This window comes from Schistocerca piceifrons, chromosome 3, assembly GCF_021461385.2.
Source record: "Schistocerca piceifrons isolate TAMUIC-IGC-003096 chromosome 3, iqSchPice1.1, whole genome shotgun sequence".
NCBI classification, from domain to species: domain Eukaryota; kingdom Metazoa; phylum Arthropoda; class Insecta; order Orthoptera; family Acrididae; genus Schistocerca; species Schistocerca piceifrons.
The window spans coordinates 947,045,839-947,062,516 of NC_060140.1; the positions used below are offsets into that span (position 1 = coordinate 947,045,839).

At 44.5% G+C, this 16,678-nt stretch overlaps 1 protein-coding gene across 1 annotated transcript in view; it reads right to left on the reverse strand.

The window, feature by feature from the left end:
• Positions 1-317: 317 nt before the first annotated feature.
• The window catches only part of LOC124789249 (solute carrier family 22 member 7-like), a 29,637-nt gene continuing 13,276 nt past the window's right edge, over positions 318-16,678 (reverse strand). Inside the window, exon 3 of the mRNA XM_047256544.1 lies at positions 318-486. Within this exon, the coding sequence (XP_047112500.1) occupies positions 318-486 (169 nt within the window). The remainder of the gene's footprint in view (positions 487-16,678) is intronic.

The window sequence follows — 16,678 nt, forward strand, 5'->3', positions numbered from 1 at the left end:
GTTATGCCGTATGAAGATGGTTGCGAACACTACTCAGCTCTAAACTGAGCACAGTTACTGCCTGCAGAGCCAAAACCCAGCACTATCTGATTGTCGAATACCGTGACAGATGACTCACTAATACTACACCCCATTAGTACGCACAAATTATACCATAGTTGCGCTGAACGTAGACCTTGAGTGTGTTGCATTTTTTTGCTCAGGCATTTGAAGTTCATACAGAGCTTCTCCCAGTTTCTGGAGTGAGTACAATGCCCCAGTTTTTATAAAGGTTTCCCGGTACTGCTCAGATTGCTGCGAAAGTTACTCAGCTTTTTCTAACACTCACCAACAGACAAGACCGATTCCACCATGGGCCCAGTTGCGGCTGACACGAGGGATGTTGCCAGGATGAAGAGTGGCAGCACGTGTGGAGCGAGGACGACTAGCACTCTGCTGACCACGTGGGCTGACAGGCACAGCAGCTGCTGGGGGCGTCGGCCGTACCTGTCGGCAGCAAGAGTCAGCTCAACCCGTGTGTCGAGGTCCTGGGCAGTCCAGCTAGCAGATACACTCCCACGATTATGCGCTGCCACTTATTAAACGAAATACTCCATTTATTTGTTGATGGGCTTTGTAGTTGGGACAGAAAATAGCAGAAAATGGAGTAGCCGAGACCTTAAACTATTTATGAGTGACTGTCAACACTTTCGGCTCTAATCCCATATGCCAAAGGGGCGCGTGTGTGTCGTCCGTGTGGACGGCGCCCGTATCCCGTAAGGGCGCAGCTTTTCAAATGGTTCAAATGGCTCTGAGCACTATGGGGCTTAACATCTGAGATCATCCGTCCCCTACACTTAGAACTACTTAAACCTAACTGACCTAAGGACATCACACACATCCATGCCCGAGGCAGGATTCGAACCTGCGACCGTAGCAGTCGCGCGGATCCGGACTGAGTGCCTAGAACCGCGAGACCACCGCGGCCGGCGATCTCTAATGGGTGGGGTACAAAATGACATATGTATGTGAGTCTCTTTACGTTTACAACCAAAACATCAGGTCACCTACGCTGTCGAAGAGGATAGGTATCAGAGTTGAATGTGTTAAACCTAGTTACGAAATGCCATCCATGAGGCAAAACATGTTTGTGAAGAACGAAGAAGAGCTGAAATGGTTCAGGGGATGAGGCATGTGACCCTTTTCATAAACAAGATACTGTTGATGATAAAATAACGCGAATATCTCTTCTTTGTCAGTCTATTCGATTTACTCACTACCCGTCCTCGACAATACGGTCAGCAGCTCACGGGCTTGCGCTTCGCGATGCTGTCTCTCGATCACGGGCCCTGTGTCGATTCCTGGCCAGGTCGGGGATTTCCTCCACTGGGGACTGGGTGCGCGTGAGTTGCCCTCATAATTATTTCATCATCAGTGATGTGCGAGTCGCGGAAGTTGAGTGAAAAAAAAAAAAAGTACATGAACTCTGGCGGGCCAACTTCCCGGGATGAGACCTCCGTCCAACAGTGCTACACGCACATTTCATTTCATTTCAAAGAAACACACGGAACACACAATGGAGTCAACATCTGCAGTTGCGCTGATGGGATGGCCCAAAGCACTATGACCACCTGTTTAATAGTATGATTATCACTCTTTGGAACGCATACATCAGCAATTCTGCATGGCTTGAATTTGTCCGATAGTATACCAAATATTCTCCACCGAGCTCGTGCTAATTTTGTGGCCAAGGTATCAAAATGAGTTCACAATCGTGCTCCTCAAACCACTGTAGCTTGATTCTGGCCTTGTAACACGGGACAGTTAGCGTGGTGGAAGATGTCGCCGCCGTCAGGGAAGACATTAAAGATGAAGGAATACAGGTCTTCCACAGCAATAAACACACAATCCACATCTGCAGTGGTACCTTCAACAGAGCCATAGGACGGACGAAAACCCAGTTCAATGTCCGCTGTAACATAATACTGCCTCCACCGACCTGCGTCCATCGGACAGTAAGTTGGGGATATTTTTGGAGTAACTTGGGAACCCAACAAGGTCGTCTGCTGGAGGTTCAACAACTTGCGGTAAACGGTGTGCTCAGAAACAAGTGTGCCTGCACCACCATTATGATCTGTCTTCAGATCTGTGACAGATCGCTGCCCATTCTGCGTAATGGGCAAACTTCCGACCTTCGTGTTCCGCAATGAGGTATGGACGTTCAATCCCTTCTCGCCTGCTCGTGGTTTCGCAGTCGTTCATCCATTTTCCGTAGATACGACAGTAGCAAGCGAACAGCAGACCAGCTTCACCGAGATGTTCGTTCCCAGGCGCAGCGTCATAACGGTCTGTACTTTGTGAGCGACGTATCTCAGTGTATCCTCCAATTTGCGTCCTAATATCGTGGCCGACCTCCTTTAGCCCGGCGTAGTAGTGCAACTCGACACAGTATGGACTCAACAAGTCGTTCGAAGTCCCCTTCAGAGATACTGAGCTATGCTGCCTCTATAGCTGTCCATAATTACGGAATTGTGTTGCTGGTGCAGGATCTTGTACGCACACTGACCTCTCTATTATGTTCCATAAATGTTCGAAGGGATTCATGTCGTAAGATCTTGGTGGACAAATCACTCACTCGAATTGTGTGGAATGCTCTTCAAGCCAATCGCAGGCAACTGTTTCCCAGCGACTGACGTATTGTCATCCATAAAAACTCTATCGTTGTTTCCGAACATGAAGTACACGAATGGCTACAAATAGTCTCCAAGTAGACGAACATAATCGTATCCAGTCAGTGATCGGTTCAGTTGGACCAGAGGTCCCAAGCCCATTCTATATAAACACAGCCTATAACGTTATGGAGCCACTACCATTTGCACAGTGCATTGTTGACAAATTGGGTCTATGGGTCGTAGGGTCCGGGCACACTCGACCACTACGATCAGCCCTTACTACCCCAAATCAGGACTCATCTGACCGAGCCAGGGGTTTCCAGTCGTCTAGGGTTCAACCAATATGGTCACCTGCCCAGGAGAGGCGCTGGCGGCGATGTTGTGATGCTAGCAAGGGCTCTCACATTGCTAGTCTGCTGCCTTAGGCCGTCCTACGTGAGCGACAGAAGCACGCGACAGCGAGCGACAGCTTAAGGCGACAAAACACAACAGCAGGTACAGTTACGGAAGTGCCTACGTGAGCAACATCTGTGTCGCTGCCTGTCTCCCGCTGCAACTGGCGACGTTTGAATTCAAACGTGTTTGAATCTTGTCACTGCAGCATGCGCAACACAGAGCGATAGGCACGTGTCTTCTTGGCAAAGTAGTCGAGCGGACGCGACGGCAGCTATGGATTACTTATCATCCGATTTTAAGAAAACTATTCGGCGAAAAAATCTGATTCTTCCGCAACCTATAGCTTGATATCCTTAAATGATAAAGGTCAGAATCTATTTTCGTTATTCGTCATAGTCACTGTTCTGCACGTAATTTTTAAGAATTTGCAGAGGTAAGAATCACATTGTGTAGACTTTCCGTATAGTTCATTTAAGGCCATACATTATCACATATGAAATGTAACCAATAAATCTCAATTGTGTTTAAAGTTGAGACCGCAATGATACCTCTTTTCATTCTTGAGATATTGGTTGTTATATCCCTGGTTTCCTACGCTTTGGGAATCTAATGGTTGTAAAAATCGTCGTATCTCATAAAAGGTCCAAGATATCGAAACGACAAATTCTGGAAATGGCAGGACGCAGAAAGGACTATTTTATCATATGATTAACACTCAATACGTTTTTGTAAACGCGTGAGCAGAGCTAAAACAAGACTCCCTATAACTTACACCATGAGGTTTTGTCCAAATTTTCATAGTCAAACAAAGGGAGTGAAGCAGGTAAACGGGGTATCAAAGTGACCAGCATGAGGTCTAGTTCGGCATGAAAATATTTAACTGCTTGAATATAATCAGGGTAATGAACGAAGACTGAATTAATAAGCTGAGGAAAAATTGAAATCTTTCACGAAAAGCTGCTATAAATGAAGTGTCAAAAATGACATCTGTTCAAGACCTAGCTATTTTGCACATAAAAAGACACATTGGGGCGGTATTAAAATGTCAAAAAGACTTCCTTCGAATCAAGTACGTTAGGAAGGCAAACGAGGAGTCAGTAAGATCATGCTTTCTGAATAAAACTTGAAATTCAAAAGTGGAAGTAATCAGTCAAATATTTTATGAAATGATTTATGTAAAAGAAATAAGTAGGCCTAGGTCAGAGAAACGTTCTACGTGCCTTTGAATGATGCTCGAAATCATGAACAGAAGACGAGGTGCTTCAAACGTTTCTCTAATATTTTTTATTTCATACTTTTAGACAAATCATTACACAAAACGTTTGACTTTCTTTTCAAAAACTTTGTAAGCTTTACTTTTACAAACTATTTAGTGTAATTGAAACGCTTGGCCTTAACACTGACTGCTGATGAATTACGTTCGCAACATCAAATATCTTTAAAATTTCATGGTTCATTGCAATTTATTAGGAATTAAAAGTGTGTGATAAACTGGTGTAGGTGTGAAGATAAGTTCTTTGGCAAGACCTTAAAAATATTCTTAGCAATGCAGTGTAAACAGTATACATAAAGCATAGTATACAAAATCGTAACTGAATCAGTAAAAATATAAAAACGTCCAGGTATCGAACCCAGAACCTTTTCTTCACATGTGATTATGAACTGTCTACGCTACCCCTACAGCTAGCTGTTGTTAACTGGTGTCAATCTGTGTACTTATGTTGGAATTTAGTGTAGTTAATCATGTAATAGCCATTCGTCCGCATTTATTGGCTGTTAAAAGGTCTTGATCATGTAAAAAAAACATTCGTATTTAATTTATTGATGAGATAGTCGAATGCTGCTCTGTTCATTCACGTGTATTGGAACAATTTGTCTGGTGATCTTCGTAGTTGACGATACTTACGAAATTCTCCATGGAGATTCCTCCCTTTGTGTATTTCATGCACAGCATTCCTTTCCGCTTTATTTTCTTGAGTAGACCTAATTCCGTAGCCTTACTCTCCAGCTACAGCATTCTACAGGTTAAGGACGCCGTTTTACAGAAACAGCTGGTTGGCTCTAAGCAGCCATCTTGTAGCGCGACATGGTCGCTCGCACGCAGGACACCCAAGGTTGTCGCCCGATGTTACTGCTTGTCGCTGGAGTGTCGCGTATCCAGAAGTCGCTCGCTTCTGTCCCTCATGTAGGACACAGCCTTAGCCGATTATTGCCTGATTTCACCGCACTGTCTCAACGGATACTTTCGTCGTGCGCCCCACATTGATTTCTGTGGTTATTTCACGCAGTGTTGCTTGTCTTTTAGCACTGGCAACTCTACACAAACACCGCTTCTCTCGGTCATTAAGTGAAGGACGTTTGGCCACTGCGTTGTTCTTGTTGAGAGATAATGTCAGAAATTAGGTATTCTCGGCGCACTCATGGCACTGTGCATCTTGGAATATTGTATTCCCTAACGATTTCCGTAATGGAGTGACCCAAGCGTCTGTCTCCAACTTCCATTCCTGTTTTAAAGTCTATTAATTCCCGCCGTGAGGCCATAATCACGTCGGACAACTTTTCACACAATCACTTGAGAACAAATGACAGCTCCACCAAAGTACTGCCCTTTTAAACCTTGCATACGCGATGCTACTGTCATCTGTGCGTGTCAAGTCAGTGTATATACAAGGGGCTCCAAAACGTAGGTTACACATTATTATCGCAGATCAAGTAGCTTTCATTGAATGCTACACTACACTCCGAAGCGAGTCAGATAAATGACAGTATTCTTCAACATTGTCACTAAATCTCTGCAAACAACAAGCGGAACAGAATGAGATTTTCACTCTGCAGTGGAGTGTGCGCTGATATGAAACTTCCTGGCAGATTAAAACTGTGTGCCCGACCGAGACTCGAACTCGGGACCTTTGCCTTTCGTGGGCAAGTGCTCTACCAATTAAGCTACCGAAGCACGACTCACACCCGGTACTCACACCTTTACTTCTGCAAGTACCTCGTCTCCTACCTTCCAAACTTGGCGAGGTACTGGCAGAAGTAAAGCTGTGAGTACCGGGCGTCAGTCATGCTTCGGTAGCTCAGATGATAGAGCACTTGTCCGCGAAAGGCAAAGGTCCCGAGTTGGAGTCTCGGTCGGGCACATAATTTTAATCTGCCAGGAAGTTACATTTCTAGATGTCGCTTCATATACGAGGGTGAGTGAAATGACAACCTTAAATTTGTAATAACAAATCGAAAATTTCACGCCGTTATCCTGCAAGTTGGTAAGCGTGCTACAAACAGCGTGCAGATTGGCCTGGAGGTGGCAGCATAGTGCAGATGCACACATACCGTCACAGTATAACGATAAAGATGGCCGCCCCCCTTGCGACTTGCACCAGGGAAGAACAGCGTTCTGTTATTCGGTTTCTGCGTAGTGAAGATGTGAAACCTATTGAAATTCATCGACGAATGAAGGTTCGGTACAGTAATGCATGTTTCTCACAGCAGCAATTCTACAAATGGAGTAGGAAGTTCGCAAATGGTGTGACTTCAGTGGAAGATGCTCCTCGTCCAGGTCAGGCACAACGAGTTGTAACTCCACAGGACATTGCAGCAGTTGAAGCCATAGTGAAGGAAAACCGCCGAGTGACACTGATTGACGCAATGGGGGGAAAGAAGTTCCGTTCTGATGAAGAGGTACGCCACGTGGTGCATGAGTGGTTGTGCAGACTACCAAAAGAATTTTTTTCTAAAGGAATTTATGCACTTTGTAAGCGCTGGAGGACTTGCATTGAGCGTGGGGGAGATTATGTTGAAAAGTGATACAACTTTGTACCAATTCTGCACAATAAATAATATTTAAAAAAATATTAAGGTTTTCATTTGAGTCGCCATCGTAATTTGCACGCTGTGATGCACCTGTTATCTGTACCGGAGCACAATGGTCACTACAGGAAACCCGGAACATAACACAAAAAGGGAAGGGACCTGTGGTCTAGGGGTAGCGTCTTTGATTCATAACCAAAACATCTTTGGTCCTGGGTTCGATCCCCACCACAGCTTAAATTTTGATGAATAATCAGCATTGGCAGCCAAAGACTTCCGGCATAAGAAGTCAGCCTCATTCTGCCAACGGCCTTGTCAAAGAGGGCGGAGGAGCGGATAGAGGTTAAGGGCACTCTCTTGTCCTAGGGGTGGGAAATTGCCCCTAAAGGTGGAAGAATCAGCAATGATCAACGACATGAGGATGCAGAAGGCAATGGAAACCACTGCATTAAAGAGACGTAACGTGTATCCACAGGACATGTGGTCTGTAATTGAAGAAGTGTCATGATGATCTCTCCATTGGCAAAAGATTCCGGAATAGTCCCCCATTCGGATCTCTGGGAGGGGACTGCCAAGGGGGTGGTTACCATGAGAAAAAGATTGAATAATCAACGAAAGGGTAACGTTCTACGAGTCGAGGCGTGGAATGTCAGAAGCTTGAATGTGGTAGGGAAACTAGAAAATCTGAAAAGGGAAATGCAAAGGCTCAATCTAGATATAGTAGGGGTCAGTGAAGTGAAGTGGAAGGAAGACAAGGATTTCTGGTCAGATGAGTATCGGGTAATATCAACAGCAGCAGGAAATGGTATAACAGGTGTAGGATTCGTTATGAATAGGAAGGTAGGGCAGAGGGTGTGTTACTGTGAACAGTTCAGTGACCGGGTTGTTCTAATCAGAATCGACAGCAGACCAACACCAACAACGATAGTTCAGGTATACATGCCGACGTCGCAAGCTGAAGATGAACAGATAGAGAAATTGTATGAGGATATTGAAAGGGTAATGCAGTATGTTAAGGGGGACGAAAATCTAATAGTCATGGGCGACTGGAATGCAGTTGTAGGGGAGGGAGTAGAAGAAAAGGTTACAGGAGAATATGGGCTTGGGACAAGGAATGAAAGAGGAGAAAGGTTAATTGAGTTGTGTTACAAGATTCAGCTAGTAATAGCGAATACCCTGTTCAAGAATCACAAGAGGAGGAGGTATACTTGGAAAAGGCCGGGAGATACGGGAAGATTTCAATTAGATTACGTCATGGTCAGACAGAGATTCCGAAATCAGATACTGGATTGTAAGGCGTACCCAGGAGCAGATATAGACTCAGATCACAATACAGTAGTGATGAAGAGTAGGCTGAAGTTCAAGACATTAGTCAGGAAGAATCAATACGCAATGAAGTGGGATACGGAAATACTAAGGAATGACGAGATACGTTTGAAGTTCTCTAACGCTATAGGTACAGCAATAAGGAATAGCGCAGTAGGCAGTACAGTTTAAGAGGAATGGACATATCTAAAAGGGGCCATCACAGAAGTTGGGAAGGAAAACATAGGTACAAAGAAGGTAGCTGCGAAGAAACCATGGGTAACAGAAGAAATACTTCAGTTGATTGATGAAAGGAGCAAGTACAAACATGTTCCCGGAAAATCGGGAATACAGAAATACAAGTCGCTGAGGAATGAAATAAATAGGAAGTGCAGGGAAGCTAAGACTAAATGGCTGCAGGAAAAATGTGAAGACAGCGAAAAAGATATGATTGTCGGAAGGACAGATTCAGAATACAGGAAAGTCAAAACAACCTTTGGTGACATTAAAAGCAACAGTGGTAACATTAAGAGTGCAACGGGAATTCCACTGTTAAATGCAGAGGAGAGAGCAGATAGGTGGAAAGAATACATTGAAAGCCTCTATGAGGGTGAAGATTTGTCTGATGTGATAGAAGAAGAAACAGGCGTCGATTTAGAAGAGGTAGGGGATCCAGTATTAGAATCGAAATTTAAAAGAGCTTTGGAGGACTTACGGTCAAATAAGGTAGAAGGGATAGATAACATTCCATCAGAATTTCTAAAATCATTGGGGGAAGTGGCAACAAAACGACTGTTCACGTTGGTGTGTAGAATATATGAGTCTGGCGATATACCATCTGACTTTCGGAAAAGCATCATCCACACAATTCCGAAGACGGCAAGAGCTGTCAAGTGCGAGAATTATCGCACAAACAGCTTAACAGTTCATGCATCGAAGCTGCTTACAAGAACAATATACAGAAGAATGGAAAAGAAAATTGAGAATGCGCTGGGTGACGATCAGTTTGGCTTTAGGAAAAGTAAAGGGACGAGAGAGGCAATTCTGACGTTACAGATAATAATGGAAGCAAGGCTAAAGAAAAATCAAGACACTTTCATAGGATTTGTCGACCTGGAAAAAGCGTTCGACAATATAAAATGGTGCAAGCTGTTCGAGATTCTGAAAAAAGTAGGGGTAAGCTATAGAGAGAGACGGGTCATATACAATATGTACAACAACCAAGAGGGAATAATAAGAGTGGACGATCAAGAACGAAGTGCTCGTATTAAGAAGGGTGTAAGACAAGGCTGTAGCCTTTCGCCCTTACTCTTCAATCTGTAAATCGAGGAAGCAATGATGGAAATAAAAGAAAGGTTCAGGAGTGGAATTAAAATACAAGGTGAAAGGATATCAATGATACGATTCGCTGATGATATTGCTATCCTGAGTGAAGGTGAAGAAGAATTAAATGATCTGCTGAACGGAATGAACAGTCTAATCAGTACACAGTATGGTTTGAGAGTAAATCGGAGAAAGACGAAGGTAATGAGAAGTAGTAGAAATGAGAACAGCGAGAAACTTAACATCAGGATTGATGGTCGCGAAGTCAATGAAGTTAAGGAATTCTGCTACCTAGACAGTAAAATAACCAATGACGGATGGAGCAAGGATGACATCAAAAGCAGGCTCGCTATGGCAAAAAAGGCATTTCTGGCCAAGAGAAGTCTACTAATATCAAATACCGGCCTTAATTTGAGGAAGAAATTTCTGAGGATGTACGTCTGGAGTACAGCATTGTATGGTAGTGAAACATGGACTGTGGGAAAACCGGAACAGAAGGGAATCGAAGCATTTGAGATGTGGTGCTATAGACGAATGTTGAAAATTAGGTGGACTAATAAGGTAAGGAATGAGGAGGTTGTATGCAGAATCGGAGAGGAAAGGAATATGTGGAAAACACTGATAAGGAGAAGGGACAGGATGATAGGACATCTGCTAAGACATGAGGGAATGACTTCCATGGTACTAGAGGGAGCTGTAGATGGCAAAAACTGTAGAGGAAGACAGAGATTGGAATACGTCAAGCAAATAATTGAGGACGTAGGTTGCTAGTGCTACTCTGAGATGAAGAGGTTAGCACAGGAAAGGAATTCGTGGCGGGCCGCATCAAACCAGTCAGTAGACTGATGACCAAAAAAAAAACCTCTCTTCTGACTGTGTGCCACTCTTGTTGCGCATTAGTCTTAGCGTGAGGCGACATGTGTATCTCTTCTTCTGAAGTCCCCATGTGCTCTCCTTACAGCTTCAAGTGTCGCCACAGGGCGGCATTCAGTGTCGTGGTGGGTGGTGGTCGTAACTGTTGGCTCATCACTGTAGGTTCAACCCGTGATGGGTTCTCTCTCTACTTCTCGTTCTTCTTTATCTTTTGTCATTAACCAATAGCGTTACACTGAGGTGACAAAAGTATTGGAATAGCGGTATGCACATGTACAGATGGCAGTAGAATGGCGTACACAACGTATGAAAGGTCAGTGCATCGCCGGAGCTGTGATTTGTACTCGGGTGATCCGTGTGAAAAGGTTTCCGAACGGATTATGGCCGTACAGCGGGAATTAACAGACTTTGAACGCGGAATGGTGGTGCTGCCGAGATGTGTGAGACATTGCACTTCGGATATCGCTAGAGCATTCAATATCACGAGATCCGCAGTGCCAAAAGTGTACCGAGGGCACCAAATTTCAGGCACTACCTCTCACCGAGGAGAATGCAGTGGCCGACGGCTTTCACCTAACGACCGAGCGGTGTTTGCGTAGAGTTGTCAGTGCTAAAAGGAGAGCAACACTGCGTCAGATAACCACAGAAATCAATGTCGGATGTACGACGAACGTATCCCTAAGGACAGGCCGGCGAAATTTGATGTTAATGGGCTTTGGCAGCAGACGACCGAGGTGAGTCTTTGCTAACAGCCTCTGGTGACAATATCAGTTAGAACCTAGACGACTGCAGAAAACAGTGGCCTGGTCACATGAGTCCCGATTTCAGACGGTAAGAGCTGACGCCAGGGTTTGAGTGGGGCGCAGACCCCATGAAGCCATGGACGCAAGTTTCAACAAGCTACTGGTGCCTCCATAACGGTGCGGGCTGGAATGAAGTGTATCCTCTGGTCCAATTAAACTTTGACTGGAAATTTTTATGTACGGCTACTTGGACACCACCTGCAACCATTCATGGACTTCATGTTCCCAAACAAAGATGGAATTTTTATGGACGACAATGAGCCATGTCAGTGGACCACAATTGTTCGAGATTGCTTTTCAGAACATTCTGGACAATTCGAGCGAATGATATGGCCAGCCAGGTCGCCCGACACGAATCCCATTGAACATTTAAGGGGTTTAATCGAGAGGTCACTGCGTGCAGAAAATCCTTGCACCAGCAACGCTTTGACAATTTTGGGCGGGCTGTGGAGGCAGCACAGCTGAGAATTTTTGTAGGGGACATTTAGCGACTTGTTGAGTCCTTGCCATGTCGAGATGCCCCACTACGTCTGTCAAAAGAAGGTCTAAGTCGATCTATCTTAGGGGGGATCCCATAACTTTTATCACCTAAGTGTGCAATATCTATTGGCATTAAACTCGTCACTCGCATTAGCTACAAGCCACAGTTTGCTGTGGTGTGGACAGATATATCTGTAGAACCCAGTGAGAGCGAGCATACCATGGACGGACATATGCGTCACACCCACTTGCGCACATGCTGATAACATCCTTTGGCCATAGAACTGAGCTATAGAGTGATATACAGTTCAACGTGAACCCTCGAACCACAGTGCAACTACGCATATTTCGTATATGCAAATCACTTCCAAGTGTGAAAAGTATCAGATAAATATTGTGGGATTGACTAGGTGCCAAACCCATGACCTTTGGATCAGTAGTATAGCTCTTAACCACTGAGCCACCAAACCACATAAGTGGATATTAATACCGTATTAATACTGTTAAATTAACATCATCATCATCATCATTTAAGACTGATTATGCCTTTCAGCGTTCCGTCTGGAGCATAGCCCCCCTTATACAGTTCCTCCATGATCCCCTATTCAGTGCTAACATTGGTGCCTCTTCTGATGTTAAACCTATTACTTCAAAATCATTCTTAACCGAATCCAGGTACCTTCTCCTCGGTCTGCCCCGACTCCTCCTACCCTCTACTGCTGAATCCATGAGTCTCTTGGGTAACCTTGCTTCTCCCATGCGTGTAACATGACCCCACCATCTAAGCCTGTTCGCCCTGACTGCTACATCTATAGAGTTCATTCCCAGTTTTTCTTTGAATTCCTCATTGTGGACACCCTCCTGCCATTGTTCCCATCTACTAGTACCTGCAATCGTCCTAGCTACTTTCATATCCGTAACGTCAACCTTGTTGATAAGGTAACCTGAATCCACCCAGCTTTCGCTCCCATACAACAAAGTTGGTCGAAAGATTGAACGGTGCACAGATAACTTAGTCTTGGTACTGACTTCCTTCTTGCAGAAGAGAGTAGATCGTAGCTGAGCGCTCACTGCATTAGCCTTGCTACACCTCGCTTCCAGTTCTTTCACTATGTTGCCATCCTGTGAGAATATGCATCCTAAGTACTTGAAACCGTCCACCTGTTCTAACTTTGTTCCTCCTGTTTGGCACTCAATCCGTTTATATTTCTTTCCCACTGATATTACTTTCGTTTTGGAGATGCTAATCTTCATACCATAGTCCTTACATTTCTGATCTAGCTCTGAAATATTACTCTGCAAACTTTCAATCGAATCTGCCATCACAACTAAGTCATCCGCATATGCAAGACTGCTTATTTTGTGTTCACATATCTTAATCTCATCCAGCCAGTCTATTGTTTTCAACATATGATCCATAAATAATATGAACAACAGTAGAGACAGGTTGCAACCTTGTCTTACCCCTGAAACTACTCTGAACCATGAACTCAATTTACCGTCAACTCTAACTGCTGCCTGACTATCCATGTAAAGACCTTTAATTGCTTGCAAAAGTTTGCCTCCTATTCCATAATCACGTAGAACAGGCAATAACTTCCTCCTAGGAACCCGGTCATATGCCTTTCCTACATCTATAAAGCATAGATACAATTCCCAGTTCCACTCATAACACTTCTCCATTATTTGCCGTAAGCTAAAGATCTAGTCCTGACAACCTCTAAGAGGCCTAAACCGACACTGATTTTCATCCAGTTGGTCCTCAACTAATACTCGCACTTTCCTTTCAACAATACCTGAGAAGATTTTACCCACAACGCTGATTAAAGAGATACCTCTGTAGTTGTTACAATCTTTTCTGTTTCCATGTTTAAAGATTGGTGTGATTACTGCTTTTGTCCAGTCTGATGGAACCTGTCCCGAATCCCAAGCCATTTCAATTGTCCTGTGTAGCCATTTAAGACCTGACATTCCACTGTATTTGATGAGTTCCGACTTAATTTCATCCACCCCAGCCGCTTTATTGCACTGCAATCTATTGACCATTTTTTCCACTTCCTCAAATGTGATCCTATTTCCATCATCATTCCTATCCCACTCTACCTCGAAATCTGAAACATTACTGATCGCATTTTCACCTACATTGAGCAACTCTTCAAAATATTCCCTCCGTCTGCCCAAGGCATCCACAGGATTCACCAGCAGTTTTCCTGACCTGTCCAAAATACTTGTCATTTCCTTCTTACCTCCCTTTCGAAGACTGCTAATTACACTCCAGAATGGTTTTCCAGCAGCTTGACCCATAGTCTCCAACCTGTTTCCAAAGTCTTCCCACGATTTCTTCTTGGATGCTGCAATTATCTGTTTGGCTTTGTTTCTTTCTTCAACATAACTTTCTCTGTCTACCTGGGTTCTGGTATGTAGCCATTTTTGATACGCCTTCTTTTTCCTTTTACAGGCTGCCTTGACTGTATCATTCCACCAAGCTGTTTGCTTCATCCTACTTTTACACACTACTGTTCCAAGACATTCTTTAGCCACTTCTAGTACTGTGTCCCTGTACCTTGTCCATTCCTTTTCCAATGACTGTAATTGACTACATTCAACTATATGGTACCTTTCTGAGATCGCTGTTATGTACTTGTGCCTGATTTCCTTATCCTGAAGTTTCTCCACTCTTATCCTCCTACATATGGACCTGACCTCCTGCACTTTCGGCCTCACAATCCCAATTTCACTGCAGATTAAATAATGATCAGTGTCATCAAAGAATCCCCTGAATACACGTGTGTCCCTCACAGCCTTCCTGAATTCCTGATCTGTTATTATATAGTCAATGACAGATCTGGTTCCCCTGCCTTCCCAAGTATACCGGTGAATGAATGTTCTTATGTTTAAAAAAGGAGTTTGTGATTACTAAGCCCATACTGGCACAGAAATCCAAGAGCTGTTTCCAGTTCCTGTTGGCCTCCATATCCTCTCCAAATTTACCTACAACCTTTTCATACCCTTCTGTTCGATTTCCAATCCTGGCATTAAAATCACCCATGAGCAGAACACTGTCCTTGTCCTTTACTCTAACAACTATATCACTGAGTGCGTCATAAAAACTATCCATCTTATCTTGATCTGTCCCTTCACAATGCGAATATACTGACACAATCCTAATTTTCTTGCTAGACACTGTCAAATCTATCCACATCAGTCGTTCGTTTACATACCTTATTGCAACTACGCTGGGTTCCATTTCTTTCCTGATGGAAAGCCCTACACCCCATTGTGCTACTCCTGCTTTGACTCCTGACAGGCAGACCTTGTATTCTCCCACTTCCTCTTCTTTCTCACCCCTTACCCGAATGTCACTAACAGCTAAAACGTCCAGCCCCATCTTACTTGCAGCGTCTGCCAGCTCTACCTTGTTCCCAGAGTAGCCCCCATTGATATTAATAGCTCCCCATCTCGTTACCATTCGTTTGCCGAGTCGTATCTTATGAGTCCCTGGTTTGTCAATTAGAGGTGGGACTCCGTCACCTCCAAAGGTCCGAAGCATTTTGCTCTGATTGTTGCCAGCATCATATTTATAGTACCAGGGAAGCAGGTTGCTAGCCTTACTGGCCCCGGGTCCCATTGAGTTTTACCCCTAACCGCTGAGGGACTAACCGGTGGATTTGGTAGTCTTTGCCGTATGAGCACAAAGGTGGCGACGACTCGGAATATGTCCGAGATGCCCAGCCTTATTCCAAAGTAACTGGTATCCCGACTGTCAGGACCACTTACTTGGCCACTCATACGTTGCCCGTGGTTCATGAACTAGGACATGATGCCAGGAACCCACACCATGAACCATTAAATAAACATTAGGTGATAATATCATGGATTGTGTAATAACAGTATAAATTTCAAGGTTAAAAATTGTCACCTGGCTATCGACCAGCGCTGCCCCCGACACCCACTGGTCGTGACTATCCAGATCTCCATTCCGACCTCCATCAAGATGGATGGTCGGTCGTCTTTGTCTGGACCCCAGGTCACGTTGGGACCCCAGTGAACGAATATGCTGACCTGTTGGCCACGTTAGCTACCAGATCGGCGACTTTGGAGTTTAAAGGTTCAGAACTTGGCCTACAGTCGACTCTCCACCATCAGCTGAGCACCGCTTGGTGTGCCCTGCTTTCTCCGAACAAACTGCAAGAAATAAGCCACCGTTCCATGTGGCACTCTTCCCTTCGTGCTTCTCACAGAGAATATGCCATTCTCTGCCAGCTTCACATTTAGAGATAGGAAGATAGTGGAACAGGAGGGGAAAATTGCTGCCCTTCAGGCTGAGATAGATCAGGCTAGGGAAGATCTGGACAGGTTAAGGAGGGAAAGGGCAAAGAGAGGTGGGAAGTGGCAACAGGTAGCAGAAGGAACAGGCCTAGAACTAAGTCTGGCAGTTTTGTGGTGAATGTCAAAAATAAGTTTGACCTGTTGCTTCAGTTAGAAACTGATGAGCCTCAAGCAGAGGTAGGTGTAGACAGGACACAACAAACTTTCAATAGGATATTGAAAAAGAATGTAGGAAAGTCATTGAAAAGGAAGAAAGTTTTGTTGTTAGGCAGTTCTCATGCCAGAGGTGTAGGCCAACTTCTGCAGGAGGAATTAGGACCAGAATACCAGGTCACAAATTTTTTCAAACCAAGTGCTAGTCTGGATCAGGTGACAGAGGATTTAGGTTCACTCTGTAAAGGATTTACCAGGGAAGACACCGTGGTTATTGTGGGAGGGCCAGGGAACAGCATCGACAGAGATCCTGGGTACAGTATAGAGTGTGACCTGGTAAAGATTGCGTCGGCATCGAGACACACCAATGTTGAATTTGTATCTGTCCTGAGACGCCATGACCGGCTTCATTTGAACTCTTCTGTTGGGAGAGTTAATTTGGAGTTGGAACGGCTGCTTGGGTCGGGTGTGGGGGTTCATATTGGTGTGGTTCCTGTTGATTATCTCAGTAGGTGGGACTATACCAGGCACGGCCTACATCTCAACAGGAAAGGGAAG